Below are 16,738 nucleotides of genomic sequence, written 5' to 3' on the forward strand. Positions count from 1 at the left end.
CATCATGTTTTTGCCAATAATTATGGATATTTTTATATTTGTCCATATATGCATCCATTATCCGTAAAATGGTCGGGTGATATTTTTCCATGAAAGCCAATAGGGAAAAATAATTACAGAATGACAAAAATACAATAAAGGGATCACATCAATTATTCAATAATTTCTATATTTTAAGTATTTTTTATGCTATCTCTATTAATTTTATTTTATTTCAATAATATAAATACTAAATCAGTCGAACCCAAATTGGCTTCAATGACATAGTGCTTACATGCTTCATCTACAAGCTCATGTCCTTGGACCATTAAGTATAATTTTTTTTAGGAAATTAATTAAAAAAAAGAAAAACTCTTAACATATTTACCTTTTAAATTAAATTTAAATAAAAATATTTAGAAATCATATAAGAATAATGTTGGTAGCACATGATGGGCAAAGAGCTTCTAGAGGGAGCATTGAGCAAATGACAAGTGTAAGCGATGTTGCCAATTGGTCTTGTACCGAACCCCATCACCCACAAGTAAACGTGCCTTTTTTGTTTGCTCAAATATTGGATGCATTCATACGTTTTATTTTGCCCATAATAAGACGTGCCTTTTGTCACGAGTTCTTTCATTATTTAAGCAGCAAGCACCGGCTCTAATGGCCGCACAAACACTCGCATCTTATCTTTGCAAACAAGAAGGCGTGATCAACAATGGCAGGTGGGTACACTCCAATTGCTTTCAATGTTGATGAAGATGATTACCAGACATTTGTGGAGAGCCTCAGATCCATACTCTCATCCTCCACATCACATGATGTCAATGTGCTCATGCCACAGTCACAGCCTCTAAGCTGGTTAGATATTCGCCTAATTTCTGGTGATTTGACCATTATCTTAAGAATTGACAAGAGAAATTTATACGTGCATGAATACTCGAGAGATATTGAAGATAAAAATACTTAAATAATTTTTGGTTTTTTCTTTGTTTCTCTTTTATATAAGATAAGAAACATTACACCTGCAGATCTCTCCACCATTCACAAAAATGTTAAACGTGATTGACCCACGTGCTGCCCTACTCAATTAACATTTCTCCACCTGTTGGTTATTCCCTTGGAGCTCTGCATGTTTAAGACTTCTCCAAGTGTCTCCAATTCCTTGGACCAGATAACCTCTTCTATTCTTTTTACAAAATGAAGTAAATGTGCATATATTTTTCCATGGAAGCCAATAAACCGACAAACCAAGTGTGGACAGGGGTGTTAAAGAATATGACTCCAGATGATAATATCCAGCTCATCTGGAAGTTGACCTCATGTTGTGGAGCAAAAACGTTAAGTCAATTTTGCATTAGTTAGAATATCCTTTATTCGAAAGAAACTAGGGAAGCTGCTAAAGCTGAACCGTGAATAGGATAGACATGTTCATAACTTGTTATTAGTTGAAAATATTATATTCATCACAAGCTTATCCATAGTAGGTAATGAAGGTGGATTCGGATTGCACGAAGTCAGGCATATGGTCGAAGCCTTGTACAAAATAATGTACTGATGAGGGCATATGGTTGAAGTCTTCTATGACTATTAGGGTGTCTTCTTCTGCAACGTTCCAGACGCATCAAAAGAAGGATAGGCATTCTCCCGAGGGCTACAAAGCATGATTACTTAGTGGGTTTTTTTTTTTTTTTTTTGCTTGTAAAAGGAGATAAAACAGATCGACAGAGCCATACGATGGCTTATAACTTGTTAAAGTTATAATATTTGGGAGCGATGAAGGTGTCGACAATCTCCCTATATCTTCAGCAGATCGTACGTAACCAATAGTGGGAGATTCTTGGAGAAAGATTACATAAGAAAACTGAGACCGTTCCTCGATTGGAGATTCCGGCCCCAGTAACCCTTCTACTGGCCATAAGATTCTTGTTTCTTTAAATTAGATTTGTTATTTGGAAATTTTTTTTAAGAGGTTCGAACAAACCAACATATCTACAGTATTAATTTATTAATTTTTTAAATATATGTTAATGGATACGCTTTCTATTTTCATTGATAAAATTTTTTAACTCCATCACAGTTTATTGAATTTTTTTATAATTAAATTAACTCAAAATTTATTTATTGAGGTCTATGTAATTTGTATCATATTAATATTTTAATAAAAAATTTCCCATTATTGTAAAATGAACATTAATTACTACTCCAAGACCATCACCTAAAAGACCAAGTATAAAGGAAAACGCTAAGTGATAAAAGTTGGAAAGGTAATCAACTGCAAAAAAGGTAAAATTTCCCATTGTTGAAAATTAACGTTACTGCTCCAAGGCCATCACCTAAAAGACCAAGTATAAAGGAAAAAAGCTAAGTGATAAAAAAAGTTGAAAGGAGCATTAAACCCTGTTTTTTATGATATCTCTTTTAATTTTCATTGTAAAGATCAATATTGGCAATAATAGATCTCAATATTATGATTCTACCTCCCATAGATAATAACGTGGATTTCCATTCAGCTAGTCTAGCCTCCATTCTTTTCAACACCGGTTTCCAAGATTTTAACTGCCTAAGATTAGCTCCAAGAGGTAGACCTCAATGTAGTGGGAAGTTCTCTAACTCTGCACCTTACAACCTCCATCCAAACATTAAGTACAATACTATCAACACCAACTCCATACGGAAAGCTGTTGTTGAAATTTATTTTACAATCAGACATCATTTGGAAACATCGAAGCACGCTTCTACTATTAACGAGATCCTTCAGTTTTGCCCTAATCAGTTCATCTGCAAAACTATAAGTGAGAAATTCGCCTCCCATTCATACCCATTGGAAATCCCTGACAAAGATTTACGTCTTTCTCTCGAACCACAAAAACACTCAAAGCTTCCACAACCATATTGAAAAGAAAGGGAAAAAGGGGACACCCTTATCTTAGGCCTCTCTTCAAGTTAATCGGATTGGTCCGTAACCCATTAACCAAAATTGATAATTTACCAGTTGTTACATTATCCTCAATCCTCCTCCATTTATCTCCATTAAGGTATGCGTCATTAAAATAATTTAAAGGAAGCTTGTTGATCTCTTTTCTGCTTTCAACTTCTATAAAAATTATATCTTGAAATCTTACGGAAGACATTTAAGGACACATACATGAAGTCAATTTTTCATAATTAGTATTCAATATGGTATTAGGTATTATTAATCAGTTCAGCTTTGTTCAATTTATTTATATTTTTGTCATAATATAATATAATAATATTGATCATTTAAGTTTTGACCCTATAAGTGTTCAATAATATACTATGTGTAGCATTTTAGTATGATATAGTTTTTATATTATAACTCTATAATATGTATATAATTATATATTAAAATTTTATTCTAAATTTCTAATGTTTATTTTAAATATTCCTAATTTTTTACATTTTTTTACCAATAGTTATGGATATTTTCATATTTGTCCACATATGCATCCTTTATCTGTAAAATGGTTGGTTGATACGGGTGCTCTGATCCTTTGTTGATGTCCAGTAAGTAGCTAGAGAAATATTTTTGCATGAAAGCCATTAAATCGAGCAAGCAAGTACGTGGAAAATAAATGGACCTCAAGGGAAAAATGATTGCAAAATGACAAAAATAAAAAGGACAACAATAGAAGGATCACATCAATTATTGAAAATTTTCTATATTCTAAATATTTTTGCTAGCCGAAGAAGAATTATCTGTTGTTTCTTTAAATTAGATTTGTTATTTCAAAATTTTTATTAAGAGGTTCGGACAAACTAAGATATCTACAATATTAAGTTATTAATTTTTTAAATATATCTTAATTGATTAACTTTTTAATTTCATTGATAAAATGTTCAACTCCATCACAGTTTATTGATTTTTTTTATAATTTAATTAACTCAAAGTTTATTTCATTGAGGTCTATGTAATTTGTATTAAATTAATATTTTAATAAAAATTTCCCATTATTATAAAATGAACATCAATTACTACTCCGAGGCCATCACCTAAAAGACCATGTGTAATGGAAAAAGCTAAGCGATAAAAGCTGGAATGGTAATCAACTGCAAAAAGGATAAAATTTCCCATTATTGAAAATAAACATTACTGCTCCAAGTCCATCACCTAAAAGACCAGTATAAAGGAAAAAGGCTAACCGATAAAATTTGAAAGGAGCATTAAACATCGTTTTTGATGATATATCTTTTAATTTTTATTTTATTTCAACAATATAAATACAATTTCACTGCTTTCTTAATTAATTGACACTTATCACATAATTGGCTTCAATGACATAGTGTTTACATGCCTGGACTATTATCCATACTTATTTACGAACTTATGTTCATGGACCATTAAGTATAATTTTTTTAAAAGAAATTAATTAAAAACACTCTTAATATATTTACCTTTTAAATAAAATTTAAATCAAAATATATAAAAATTATATAATAATGTTGATAGCACATGATGGCCAAAGAACTTCTAGAGGCACATGACAAGTGTGAGCCATGTTGCCAATTCGTCTTGTACCGTGAACCCCCTCGCCCACAATAAAACGTGTCTTTTTTTTATCCTTTCAAACAATGAATGTATTCATGCCCACAATAAAACGTTTTATTTTCCCCATAATAAAACGTGCCTTTTGTCACGAGTTCTTTCAGTATTTAAGCAGCAAGGGGTGGCTCTAATGGCCGCACAAACACTTCCATCCTATCTTCGCAAACAAGAAGGCGTGATCAACAATGGCAGGAAGGGACACTTCAATTGCTTTCAATGTTGATGAAGATGATTACCAGACATTTATCCAAAACCTAAGATCCATACTCTCCTCCTCCATATCACATGATATCCATGTGCTCATGCCACAGACAGAGCCTGTAAGCTGGTTAGATATTCGCCTAACTTCTGGCGATTCCACCATCATCTTGAGAATCGACCAGAGAAATCTATACGTGCGTGGATATTCAAGAGATATTGAAGACGAACCATTTTGGGAGTTTTCAGATTCATCTCTGATTCCTGGATCGAGACATCTCGCATATGGTGGAAGCTATGTAGATGGTTACAATTTTGTTGTTGCAGCCGGCACTACCCGCTTAAATGTTCATCTGGGTTTACCTAATTTGCGAAATGCCATTGCAATCCTAGCAACAACGGAGGACCCGAACTCAACCCAAAACAATGCATTGCAGGATTGTGCTCGAGCACTGTTGGTTCTAACTCAGATGATTGCGGAATCTGCTAGGTTTCAATTAATCACCAACCATATTGTCACAAACTGGTTCAATTCCGCACGACTCACTTCGCAACTCGTCCGCATGCAGCAGTCCTTTGGCACTTTTTCTAGTGCTGTCCAACGTGCTGACTTCCCCTACTGGACACCTAATACGCCCTTACCTAACGTCCCGAACCCTAACACAGCCAACATTTGGACTGTAGGTCAAGCCATTGCCGCACTTGGGATCTTGCTGTATGTCCCACGCATAAGTAGCCGCATGAAACGCCAAGTTCATGTTGATGTTGGCAATGCTCGTAATGCAGATATTGCTGTTGGTGCTGCTGTTGATGCAAATGTTTCACACCCGCGTACCTTGGTAAGCATCGAGTATGTACGTGTGAACGATATTGATAGTGAGAATCCTGGTGAGCTCTACGGAACGGTGAAGGTCAAGGACTTCTGGGGCGTTCATACAGTGTATGATCGGAGTTCAAGTAACTATGAGAGCAAACGTCCTGGCGAATTTGCCACGTTGACAGGCCCTTCTACTGCTATTTCGGGCGATGATGTGTTCGTTATTAGCGTTAGTTTGTGGGATTATGACATTATCTCCCCCGACGATGAGATTGCTCAAGGCGACATCGTGTGGGAACCAAGAACTGAGAATATAACTTTCGCCAATTACGACAAGCGTTTAGAGAAGGTTGTGTATGGTGAATATGGCAATGTTACGGTGGGTTTCTCCGTGGTAAGACAAGCTCTCAATGCCACTATCGATGTTTTGCTAATCAACGGGGATAAAGAATCACCGGCGGATGTGTATGGAACAATCAAAGCTTCGCAGGTTATAGGGGGATCATCAACATCCCTAACATTGTTTGAGAAATCGTCCAGTGAATACGTCCAAGTGCGTCCCCATCATTCTATTCCCCTGACTCGTTCAGTTGTGGTAGTACCAATGACTGCCGGGTTAACAATCACGACAGATTTGTGGGATTATGATACAATTTCTCCTGATGACCCAATTGCCCAGGGAAGTGAATACTTTGATGCAGTGGTCGGGACCCAAACCAAGAGCATATATGGTAAATATGGTGAAGTGCAAGTATCTGTCACTTGCGAGTAATTAAGGAAGCAGCACTTCCTTTGCCCAACCTTGCCCACCGGTTGGTCGGTTGGGATACATAGTAAATAAATGGGGTGGGAAGGGGAGGAATATTGTTATGCCGTAATATATATATATATATATATGTCACTTGCGAGTAATTAAGGAAGCAGCACTTCCTTTGCCCAACCTTGCCCACCGGTTGGTCGGTTGGCATACATAGTAAATAAATGGGGTGGGAAGAGGAGGAGTATTGTTGTGCCGTAATATATATATATATATATATCTTGAATTGTTGGTAGGAGTTGTGTCTCTGTTAGTCGATGGCATCTTGTATCGATTTTATTTTGTTTGGAAATTGGATGTAATGCAAACCCAAATGGGACCAGACAATATGTTACATTTCAATAATAATAATAATAATAAGTTGTTATTGTAACTGTGTCTCAAACTCCAAATGTCAACAATATTCAAGCGAAAATTGCAGACTTTATATCTATCTAAAGAACAACAAATTAGTCTACATATTTTGTTTAGAGTTGGGTTTAATAGTACGGTTATACATAGGAAAGGATTAACACCCCATGACGTCCGTTTCACGAATGATATCATTTAATCATTTATTATCTTAACCCACTGATTTTATTCTTACGTTTCTTTGATTATTATTTATTCATTTTTATCTTTTATTCTATTAACAAATTAAAATATTTTATTTGGTTTTACGGGTGTGACGTGCATGTGATGCAATTGTGAAATGCATGGCATAAAATCGAGATAATGTCAAACGAAAACCTTTTATTGATTGTACTTTTCGAATCTGCCCATCATGCTGGTGGAATTCGGGGGTATTCTCTCACCTAAGGAAATAATTGGGGAACTCACCTTCACAAGTTTAACAAGTAAATCCCATCATTGGGGTTGTCATTTGTAAGTAAAAATAATATTTTTCATGAATGCAAATCTATTACAAGCGGAAGCCTTTTATTAAAAATATTATTTTAGCCCTCCCTTCATGTTGGTGGGACTCGGATGTATCTTTTCACTTGGGAAATTTTTTGAAGAAACTAGCCTTCACAAGCTCTCTCGGAAAGTCCCATCATCGAGGCTTATGCTCATATACAGAATATGTTTACATGCCATGATATTTAACAATGCAACAATGAGGTGTGATGTATCAATAAATTTCAATAATTCACCTCTTAAATTTCCCGTAACCCCTTTGTTATTTTTTGACAATTATTCGCTTTTGCATGAAATAGTATTTTCCATTTATTATTTTTATCTAACTATATTTATCTTATTATATATATTTTTTATATTTAAGTGTTTATCTCTTTTTGTGATATAAATCCTCTTTTCACCTAAATGCTATCATATGTTTTATTTTAGAATTATTATTATTTATATATATATTTATGGCACAACTTCTTTCCTAAATTTCTTATTAACCTATCTTATTTTTTTTCTTTTTTTTAACTAACTATTCCATTATTTTTGTATATATTTTACTAACATGATAATTTTTATTGGAACTCAAGATTAAAACCCTTCCATTGTACTAGTGGGGTCTTAATTGAAATCTCTAGCCTAGAAAAATTCATTTAGAATCGCGACTTCTCGGCTTTCGAAAGAACATTTCATCATCAGCAATGTATATGATTTTCGGATTGATTGGTATTATATATATATTTTTTATTTTATTTTATTTTTTCTTTATTTTTTGAGACCAAACCTAGAAACTTTCCAAACTATATATATTGATCCCAGCTATATATATATATTTTACTATTACAACCATTATCATTTCTTTTTTTTTTTGTTTAGAATTCAAATGTTTATCTATTTTTTTAGTAAAATATTCACCTCTTACCTATATCTCTTTTTTAACCAAATATTCTATTCTATTGTTGCCATGATTATTTATTTATGTATTTTACCCAATCTATTTCTCAAAAGGGTAAATACTTTTTCTATTATTATTTTTTTATCCTATTTTAGGAACTTACTTAACCTATTTTTCATGACCACACGTTTTATTATTATTTTCATCTTCTTCCCAACCCATTTTCCTTAACAAAAGAATAAAAACGCCTCTCCCCGATCCTCCAGCTTGTTTCCCTCCCTTTTTTTTTTGGTTGTTTTTGCTATCTTTTCCTTTTGATTGTGGTTTCCAGCTACTGGTAGACCTAAGGTTCTTTCTTGGTTTTTTTTTTTTAGGAGGAGTTTTTGAGACTTTAGATAGTTAGGTTTTTGGTTCTTTGAATCTGGTTTTTTTTTTTCTCATGAGTTTCAAAAGTTTTTATAGAGCTTGATTGTCCAAATTTTTGGACAACTCAAAAACGAAATCAGGCTCTTTTGAGCATAATTTCACAAGGCTCTAGGTGAAAGTAAGCTCGGGGGAGGCAGCCGATGGTGCCCCCTTCCCCCAAATCTGGCTGTCCAAGGGACATTAAATGCCCAGTGCAATTGGTGATAATTAGAAGACCATAGGGTGACCATAGGCCTGAAGTGAGTTGACTGTGGGGAGAGGGAAGCTGTGCAAACGTGCAGTCTTTTCCCTTCTCTGTTTTCTTTTTTTATTTATTTTTGATTAATTTTTATGATATATGTTAGTTTGTTATTTTATTATTTGGGATAGGTGTTTACAGAAAGGAAACAATTCGAAGTTGATTTTATTTATATGGGTGAGATTAGGCTTGTTATGTCTTAAACAAAGTGTGAAATGAAAACAATTGATTATTGACAAAATAAACTTTTGTTTTGTATGGAAGTTGTCAAATAAAACAAACTTGGTTAATGTATAGCATTAGCTGTGCAATGTAGATGGGTTATCAAAGAAAAGAGAATCATATTTGTTTATCAATCAGTAGGGAAGCTCATATGGGAGTATATGGGATGACTTTGAGCCAAGCTGCCAATACATTTCCATTGTTCCTAATTTCAATATTATCCTATATATACCTGCTGTTATTACTTTCTCGTTAGATTGTAACTGCATTATCAAAGAAAAGAGAATCATATTTGTTTGTTAATTGGTGAGGGGGAAACTGACATGGGGATATGGGACGACTAATTTGACCCAAGTTGCCAATATTTTTCCATTTTTCCTAGACCTACTCTTATTACTCTTAAATATTTCATAACTGTTTTTGTCCCTCTGTAAAAATTTTTAATTGTCGAAGTTGCTTTTCTTTTCCCTTTTTTTGTTTTTCATCGACGTTGCTTTTCAATCTCAGATCATCGAAGAACGGCTGCTGAATTTGCTGCTGCAACTGCCAGTACCGTGGGGAACCTGGCAACAGAATACACATCACCTTATCTCCATTGCTTTTTTTGGTTTTGGCAAAATTGTTGAACATTTCAAGAATCAACGAAACGAACTTGAATTGAGACAAGATTGGGTGAAAGATGATGTCGATGAGGCTCAAAGGCAAACTGAGGTAATTGAGAAGGACGTTGAGGACTGGCTAACAAGGGCAGAGAAGGAACTGAGAGAAGCTCAAAGTTTGGAAGATGACATAGAACGTAACAAGTGTTTCAAATGGTGTCCTAGTTGGGGCTGGCGACACTGCTTAGGTATCAAAGTAGCTAGAAGACAATTTTTATCTCTCAACTTTTAGCAGAGACTTGTAATTTTCAACGAGTAGGTCACCAAGCTACTCTTCTAGGATTAGAGTTCATTTCATCTAAGGATTTCATGGCTTCTGAATCTTCGAATTCTGCTTTCAGAGAGATCATGGAGGCTTTGAAAAAGGATGATGTGAACATGATTGGACTATATGGGATGGGAGGAGTGGGTAAAACCACCTTGGCAAAAGAAGTGGGAAACCAAGCCAAACAACTCTTCGATAAAGTTGTGATCGCAACTGTGTCCCAAACTCTAAATTTCAACAATATTCAAAACAAAATTGCAGACTTCTTAGATTTAGATTTTGAAAAGAAGTCTATGGAAGGAAAAACGGAGCAATTGTGGTTGAGAATAAAAGATGTGAAAAGCATCCTTATAATCCTTGATAATGTTTGGGAAGAACTTGACTTGAGGGTTATTGGAATTCCATTCGGTGATGACCACAAGGGTTGCAAAATTTTTCTAACCATGCGTCTTCAACAAGTTTGCAGTCGCATGAATTGTCAAAAGGAAGTTCCGCCCAATATCTAATCTGAACATGAAACGTGGGCTTTATTCAAAGATAATGCTGGTCTAAAAGATGTCACTTCCCCCTTGAATGATGTAGCTAAGGAGGTTGTCGGAGAATGCAAGGGTTTGCCTCTTGCAATTGTGACTATGGGAAGAGCTTTGAAAGATGAAATTCTAGATGGGTGGGAAGCAGTAAATCCACGACTAAAAGACTCTAGACATAAAGAGAATCAAGATGTTTGTGGAGGAATCTATAGCAGACTTCAGATTAGTTATGATTATCTAAAAGGAAGCAATAGTCGTTCATGTTTGTTATTGTGTTCTCTTTTTCTAGAAGGTTGTGAAATTAGTATTGACCAATTAACTATGTATGGAATTGGGCAAGGAATGTTCCATGATGTTAACTTACTTGAAGATGCAAGGAGGGAAATGTGTGTAACAATAAAAAACCTCCAAAAGTCAGGTTTGTTGTTGGAAATCAGTAATGAAAGGCGTGCGAAAATGCATGATGTGGTTCGTGATTTTATTCATTAGATGATGTCAGGAGGGGAAAACACATTCATGGTGAAAAGTGGGTTAGAGGAATGGCCTAGGAGTGAAAGCTTTGAAAGCTACACAGCAATCTCATTAATAGAGAATAACATAAATATTCTTCCTCAAAAAATGGAGTTTCCAAATCTCAAAACTCTCTTGTTAGAGTATGGTTATAAATATCATAAAGGCAGTTTAACAAGAGTTCCAATTATGTTTTTTAAAGGAATGAAAGCCCTTAAAGTTTTAGTTCTTTCAAACATCTTGTCGTTAGAAAGACTACAATTCTTAACAAACCTTCGAACTTTATACTTAAAAAGTTGTCGTTTGGAGAATGCTTGGGCATTGGGAAATTTGAAAAAACTTGAAATTCTTGTTATTTTTTATTCTAATATCAAGAAGCTACCTTACAACTTATGGGAATTGACTACTCTAAGATTGCTAGCTGTACGGGACACTTTGTCAGTTTTAATTCCCCAAAACTTGCAACCAAGGTGAGTAGTAGATGTCTTATTATAATCTTGCTTTTTAATATAATTTGTTATTAATCTTATTTGTTTTCCTACTCTTTTACTGTATGAAAATCTGCTCATTTTTTTATTCTTCCCTCAAAATTCCCACATTCATTAACTTTATCTAGATGCCTTACTAAATTAACTTTTTTTAGTTGATGGAAAGAAATTAGTTCATGTAGATCTCAAACCAAATAGGTGCCCCCTTAGCCTTGAAATTTTAGAAACCCAAAGGTATATTATATTTTATCTTATTCTCACAGTTTGATCGCATGCTTAGAGCCTTCCAAGGTGAGGCAATTACATGGAGTTTGCTTCTTTAATTGTTGTAAATGCAATATTTAATAAATTTATAATATAAATCATTATCATTAATGTATAATCATAAGTCATTGAACCATATTCATATTCATATTTTTTTCTATTTTTTGCTTTTTAACCTTTTGTCTTAATTGATTTGCTAGGTAGGGTTGTTAATAATTTTTATTGTTTGCATGTTTTATGACTTGGTTAGATCACTGATAATGCAACTAAATATTCATATTTTATAATTTAACAAAGATAAATTTAGTCTTCTTTGTTATGGCTCTCTAAATTGATGCTTTATTTTTTCTTAATTTTTCTTCACATGGGTATTTACTTCATTATATATATATATATATATTGATAAGCCATTCCTTTTATTCATTATCAAAACATTACAGCAGAACACATGACTCTCCCCTGCTGCATTAACAGCAATAAAACACCTTACAGCCCTCAAGTTCGATCTACCAAGCTCTCCCAAGTCAAACCTGATACATATAACCGTGTATACTTTACACCCCCCTGACATAATGATCATCCATCTACAACCCCATTCCAGTCTCCTATAACTACATACGCCATAATGCTTTAAAAACATCTGTTAAACACATATCATCAAAGCATTACAACAGTTGTAGTTCACTACCTAAAAGCTATGTTCCGTAAGTTGCTGCTGACTTTGTCATGGAAAAGATAAAAGATATATACTTCATTATATATCTATTTGTGTGATTAACTTGTTGCTTCTGGTTGCTTAATTAGCCTATATTTTTGTTTAATGTCAGGTTGGAGCGACTAGAAGAGCTACACCTTGATGGGGATATCGAATTGGGAATCACTAGCATATCAAAGCTGTGTTCATTACCCCGTTTGACCTCACTATCACTGTGGGTTTCTTCTACACTTATTCCAAAAAGTTTAGTTTTCCCTCCATTACAAAGCTTCTTTATATCTATAACCTCAAAAGCATTAGATGTTTATAATAAGTATAAAGATCCTTATGATGGGTATGGGACCTCAGTAAGAATCTTGGAAATCAGTAAATTCTCATTGAATGCATTCAGGAAGTTGTTATCGAATGTGGAAGACCTTACTGTTGATAACGACATGGATTACAAAAATATTGTCCCAAGTGCAGATGAAGGGGGACTGAAAGAAAATGTTGAAGACTGCAAGGATTTGGAGGACTTGATTGATGCAACACAAGATAATTAACATAATTTCTTTAAATAAATAAAACATGTTTGTCATATCCATTCCATACTATTTAAATTGGCTGCCATTTATGAAGCCCTCGGTAGGCGTAATAGGCTGCCATTTGACAGCTAAGGATAATTCAGAGGAAAGAAAGAAAAAGGAGAAAAAAATTCTTATTAAATAAAAATAAATTAAAAGTGTGGTATGTACAATATATAAACTTAATTAAATAAAGTAAAAATATGATTAAAAAATATATTTTAAAAAATTAATTTTTATATAGTTAATAAAATTATATATGGATATTCAAATAAAAGGAATATCAATCAATTTTTAATTCCAAGAAACTAATTGATAAAATGTTTAATTAATATTAATAGTTATAATGTAAATGTTAAAATTGATTTCAATTCTTATATCTTCTTATAAAGAAAACTAATTATTTTATTTTTACATGGTAAATGTAATATGCTTATATGTTTATTTAAATAGTTTAAAAAAATTTTATTTCATACCATTACTTTTATATATAATTTCAGAAAAGAAATGAATGAAAGTTGAAAATGTGTAACATAAAACTATTATACTTAACAAAATAAATTAAAATAGGATTAAATAATAGATTTGAAATGTTTATTTAATTTTATACGTAGTATACTTATTTTATAAGAAGTAATATAATGCATGAGAATTATATTCATTAATAAAGAGTATTTCAATTTGATAAGAAAATCAATAATTAAGAATAAAATAGTTAATTTAATAAATTACAAAAAATAAATATGTCGTTTGCTATTTGTATTTTTGAAATTCGGGTTTTTATAAATAATAAAGATAAAGATAAAAGGAGAGATATATATTCGTACCATATAGTGCTGTAGACGACCATGCCTTCAATCGCTTTTGTGCCCTAAACATCAAGAGTATCATAAGGCTTTACACAAAGAAGATGGATAATTTGCCAAGTAGAGACTAAAATAAGTAAATAAATACATTATCCTCTTTATGAAATACTAACCGAGTTTTGTGTTAGCACATGATATACATCACTTTCCTCCGACAATCTACACCGTTCACCAGGTTCATTGAGAGATTTTTGCCGAACAATATTTCTTCCCATCTCTTGTAGCAAATCATGCATCCAAATTTTGTTGTTTTCAACTCTTATGAGAGTTCTCTTGATGAGAGCATTTAGTCCAATATCCGGATGATACCCACAGCCATCCAGTATATTTGTTACAAAATCTCTGTCCCACCCTTTGAAGAAATGTGCGATATCTAGGAATATATTCTTCTCTGTTTCCTTTAATCCATCAAAGCTTATTTTAAGACGATTGTGAATTTCTTCCTCATGTTCACTTTTAAGTCTATCTATGGCACTTCTCCATTCAACTGCACCTCTATCACAAAGAAAAGAGCCCAAAACTTCAAGAGCTAATGGAAGGCCACCAGCATATTGCACAAAACTTTTGGAAAGTGACATGAAATCATCTTTTGGTGTATCACTCTTGAAAGCTTTCAAACTTAAAAGCTGTAGGGCTTCGGAGGCATTCAATGTTGTAGGCTTATACATATCATCCACTCCGTAGGCTTGCAATAGATGCTCATCTCTAGTTGTTATGATGATTCTGCTCCCTAAACCAAACCAATCACGCTTTGCAGCCAAGCATTCGAAGTGTTGCATGTTATCCACATCATCAATAACAACGAGAACCTTTTTATGACGTAGCCTACGACTTATAATTTCAATTCCATCATAAACACTAGAAAACTGGAAATTTTCCCCAGGAAATATCTTAGAAAGAAGTTGTGCTTGCAAAGAAATAAGTCTGGATTTCATTAAACCTTCTCGAACACTATCAAGAAAGCATTTACCTTCAAAATCACCAGACATCTGCGTATAAACAACACTTGCAAGAGTTGTTTTACCTATGCCACCCATTCCACAAATTCCTATAATGCGGACATCACGATCTTCCCCAAAGTCTATTTTGTCATACAGCTTATCCAAACGTGAATGAATTCCAATCAAGTTATTAGGAATACTTGAACGTATTTCACATAACTTTGTTGATATCTTTTTAACGATGACTCCAATAAATTCTGATTCATACCTATAAAGTCCAAAAATCAAACAAACATCTTAAATGAGAAAACAGAAATTAATATTTAGTTTATATTATATTAGAAGTTTGCATGGTGCACGTTGCAAATAATAGTCATTCTTATCTTTTTTTTTAAATAATGGTCTTTCTTTACCTAATTTCTTGTCTTTAAAGTTGGAAATCTGAATAGTAAGAAATTAATTATTTTTTAATCTATTTAAATAAACATATTACATGTAACCTATAAAAGCCTATTTGGTCAAGGTTTTTTTTAGCTTAAAAGTTATTATGAAGCTCTTATGAAAAATAAGCTTTTAAAATTAAACTAAAACTATTTGGTAAATTGTTTGATAAAATAAATTATATAAACTTTAATTTTTGTTAAAATTATCATAACGAGTATCCCTGTCATCTTCAATTATCCAATAAATTAAAGCAAAACAAGTTTACTTCGAGTTTATATACGATTTCAGATGTTTAAAATCAAAAAAATCCATAAAGAAACAGAACAACTCTCAAACTTGTATAATAATAGTAGTATTAGATTTTTTGGTGAAGAAGAGAAAAAACCCTTAGATAGTACTTGAATGAAGTTTTAAATTTTGAGTTTTTTTTTCTTAATCTTTGTAAGAACAAAAAAATCTTAAATTTTACTATTCTATTATTGAGTCTTTTATTTTTTTTCTATTAGTCTTTATAAAGAGAGGTAGAAAAGAGGGAGATTATAATTTTTTGTTGGAGGAGGGTGATTTGCAGAGAAAGCGAGAGAAGAGGGAGATTGATTGAGAGAGAGGGGTTTTTTCTTAAAAATTGGTGTGTTTTTATAAAAAGAGAAGAGATAGCTCCTCTTTGGAGCTTTTCTTTAAGTTTTTTTTTTAAAGAAATTATTCTTAAAAAAAATCTTTTTTTTAAGAGCTTTCTCTAAAATTCTGTTTGTCTTTATTTTTACTTTTAAGACGTAAATAAGTTAAAAAAAATCAGACTAAACAGGCAGTAAGTATTAAATTACCGTATATATTTTTTTTAAAAAAAGACAAACAAATTTCAAAAAAACAAAAAAGACAAACAATCTTAATAGAAGAAGGAAGTACCTATCCTTTAAATGCCATCCATTAATATCAGCCGCTTCAAATAAAGCATGTCGCCACCTTTGTGTCTTATCTTTATTATACTTATTTTCATGTATAGCAAAAGCTTGTTTAACGCTCCCTGTCTGTTTCCGCAAGTCAGATGGATCGACATGATAGAAAATAGGAAAAACCTTATGTCGCCTCTTGTTGGGAAATTGCGGAATTGTCTCTAAAGAATTGCCCAAGATCTAACCCAATCAATAGAATAAAGAAAGAAAGAAATCAAGCACACCCACAAGAACACAAGAATTTACGTGGTTCGGTCTTTTGATGACCTACGTCCACGGGCATAGCAACAGAGAAAAATCCACTAAGAGAAAAATCAGGAAATTACAAGAACAGTCTCAAACTCATAACCCTTATCCCATGTACACCTAAATCACTCTTTTTAAATCTAGGTGATTCTAATTCTTTAACCCCATAGGGTCCTTTTATAGTGCCAAATACAATAACCTTATCTTAATTTAATTAGGAATCTTATCCTAATATAATTAGAAATAG

At 32.9% G+C, this 16,738-nt stretch overlaps 2 protein-coding genes and 1 pseudogene across 2 annotated transcripts; 2 read left to right on the top strand and 1 right to left on the bottom strand.

Moving 5' to 3' along the window:
- Positions 1–725: 725 nt before the first annotated feature.
- LOC108663963 lies at positions 726–6,726 on the top strand. Its single transcript, XM_018129882.1, has 2 exons — positions 726–756; positions 4,791–6,726. The coding sequence occupies exon 2, from the start codon at positions 4,852–4,854 to the stop codon at positions 6,334–6,336; it is 1,485 nt and encodes a 494-aa protein (XP_017985371.1). The 5' UTR covers positions 726–756; positions 4,791–4,851; the 3' UTR covers positions 6,337–6,726.
- A 2,785-nt stretch (positions 6,727–9,511) lies between these two features.
- Positions 9,512–13,020, top strand: LOC108660459 (annotated as a pseudogene).
- A 985-nt stretch (positions 13,021–14,005) lies between these two features.
- On the bottom strand, positions 14,006–16,425 carry LOC108663962 (TMV resistance protein N-like; the record flags this gene model as incomplete). Its single annotated transcript, XM_018129881.1, has 2 exons — positions 14,006–15,116; positions 16,199–16,425. Coding segments are annotated over 2 exons (1,338 nt in total), but the record flags the coding sequence as incomplete, so codon positions are not given.
- Positions 16,426–16,738: the final 313 nt, after the last annotated feature.

Source organism: Theobroma cacao, unplaced genomic scaffold (assembly GCF_000208745.1).
Source record: "Theobroma cacao cultivar B97-61/B2 unplaced genomic scaffold, Criollo_cocoa_genome_V2, whole genome shotgun sequence".
NCBI lineage: Eukaryota > Viridiplantae > Streptophyta > Magnoliopsida > Malvales > Malvaceae > Theobroma > Theobroma cacao.

What these genes read in the sequence shown, in the direction of transcription:
- LOC108663963 (XM_018129882.1), top strand. Translation starts at nt 4,852, where the DNA reads ATGCCACAGACAGAGCCTGTAAGCTGGTTAGATATTCGCCTAACTTCT.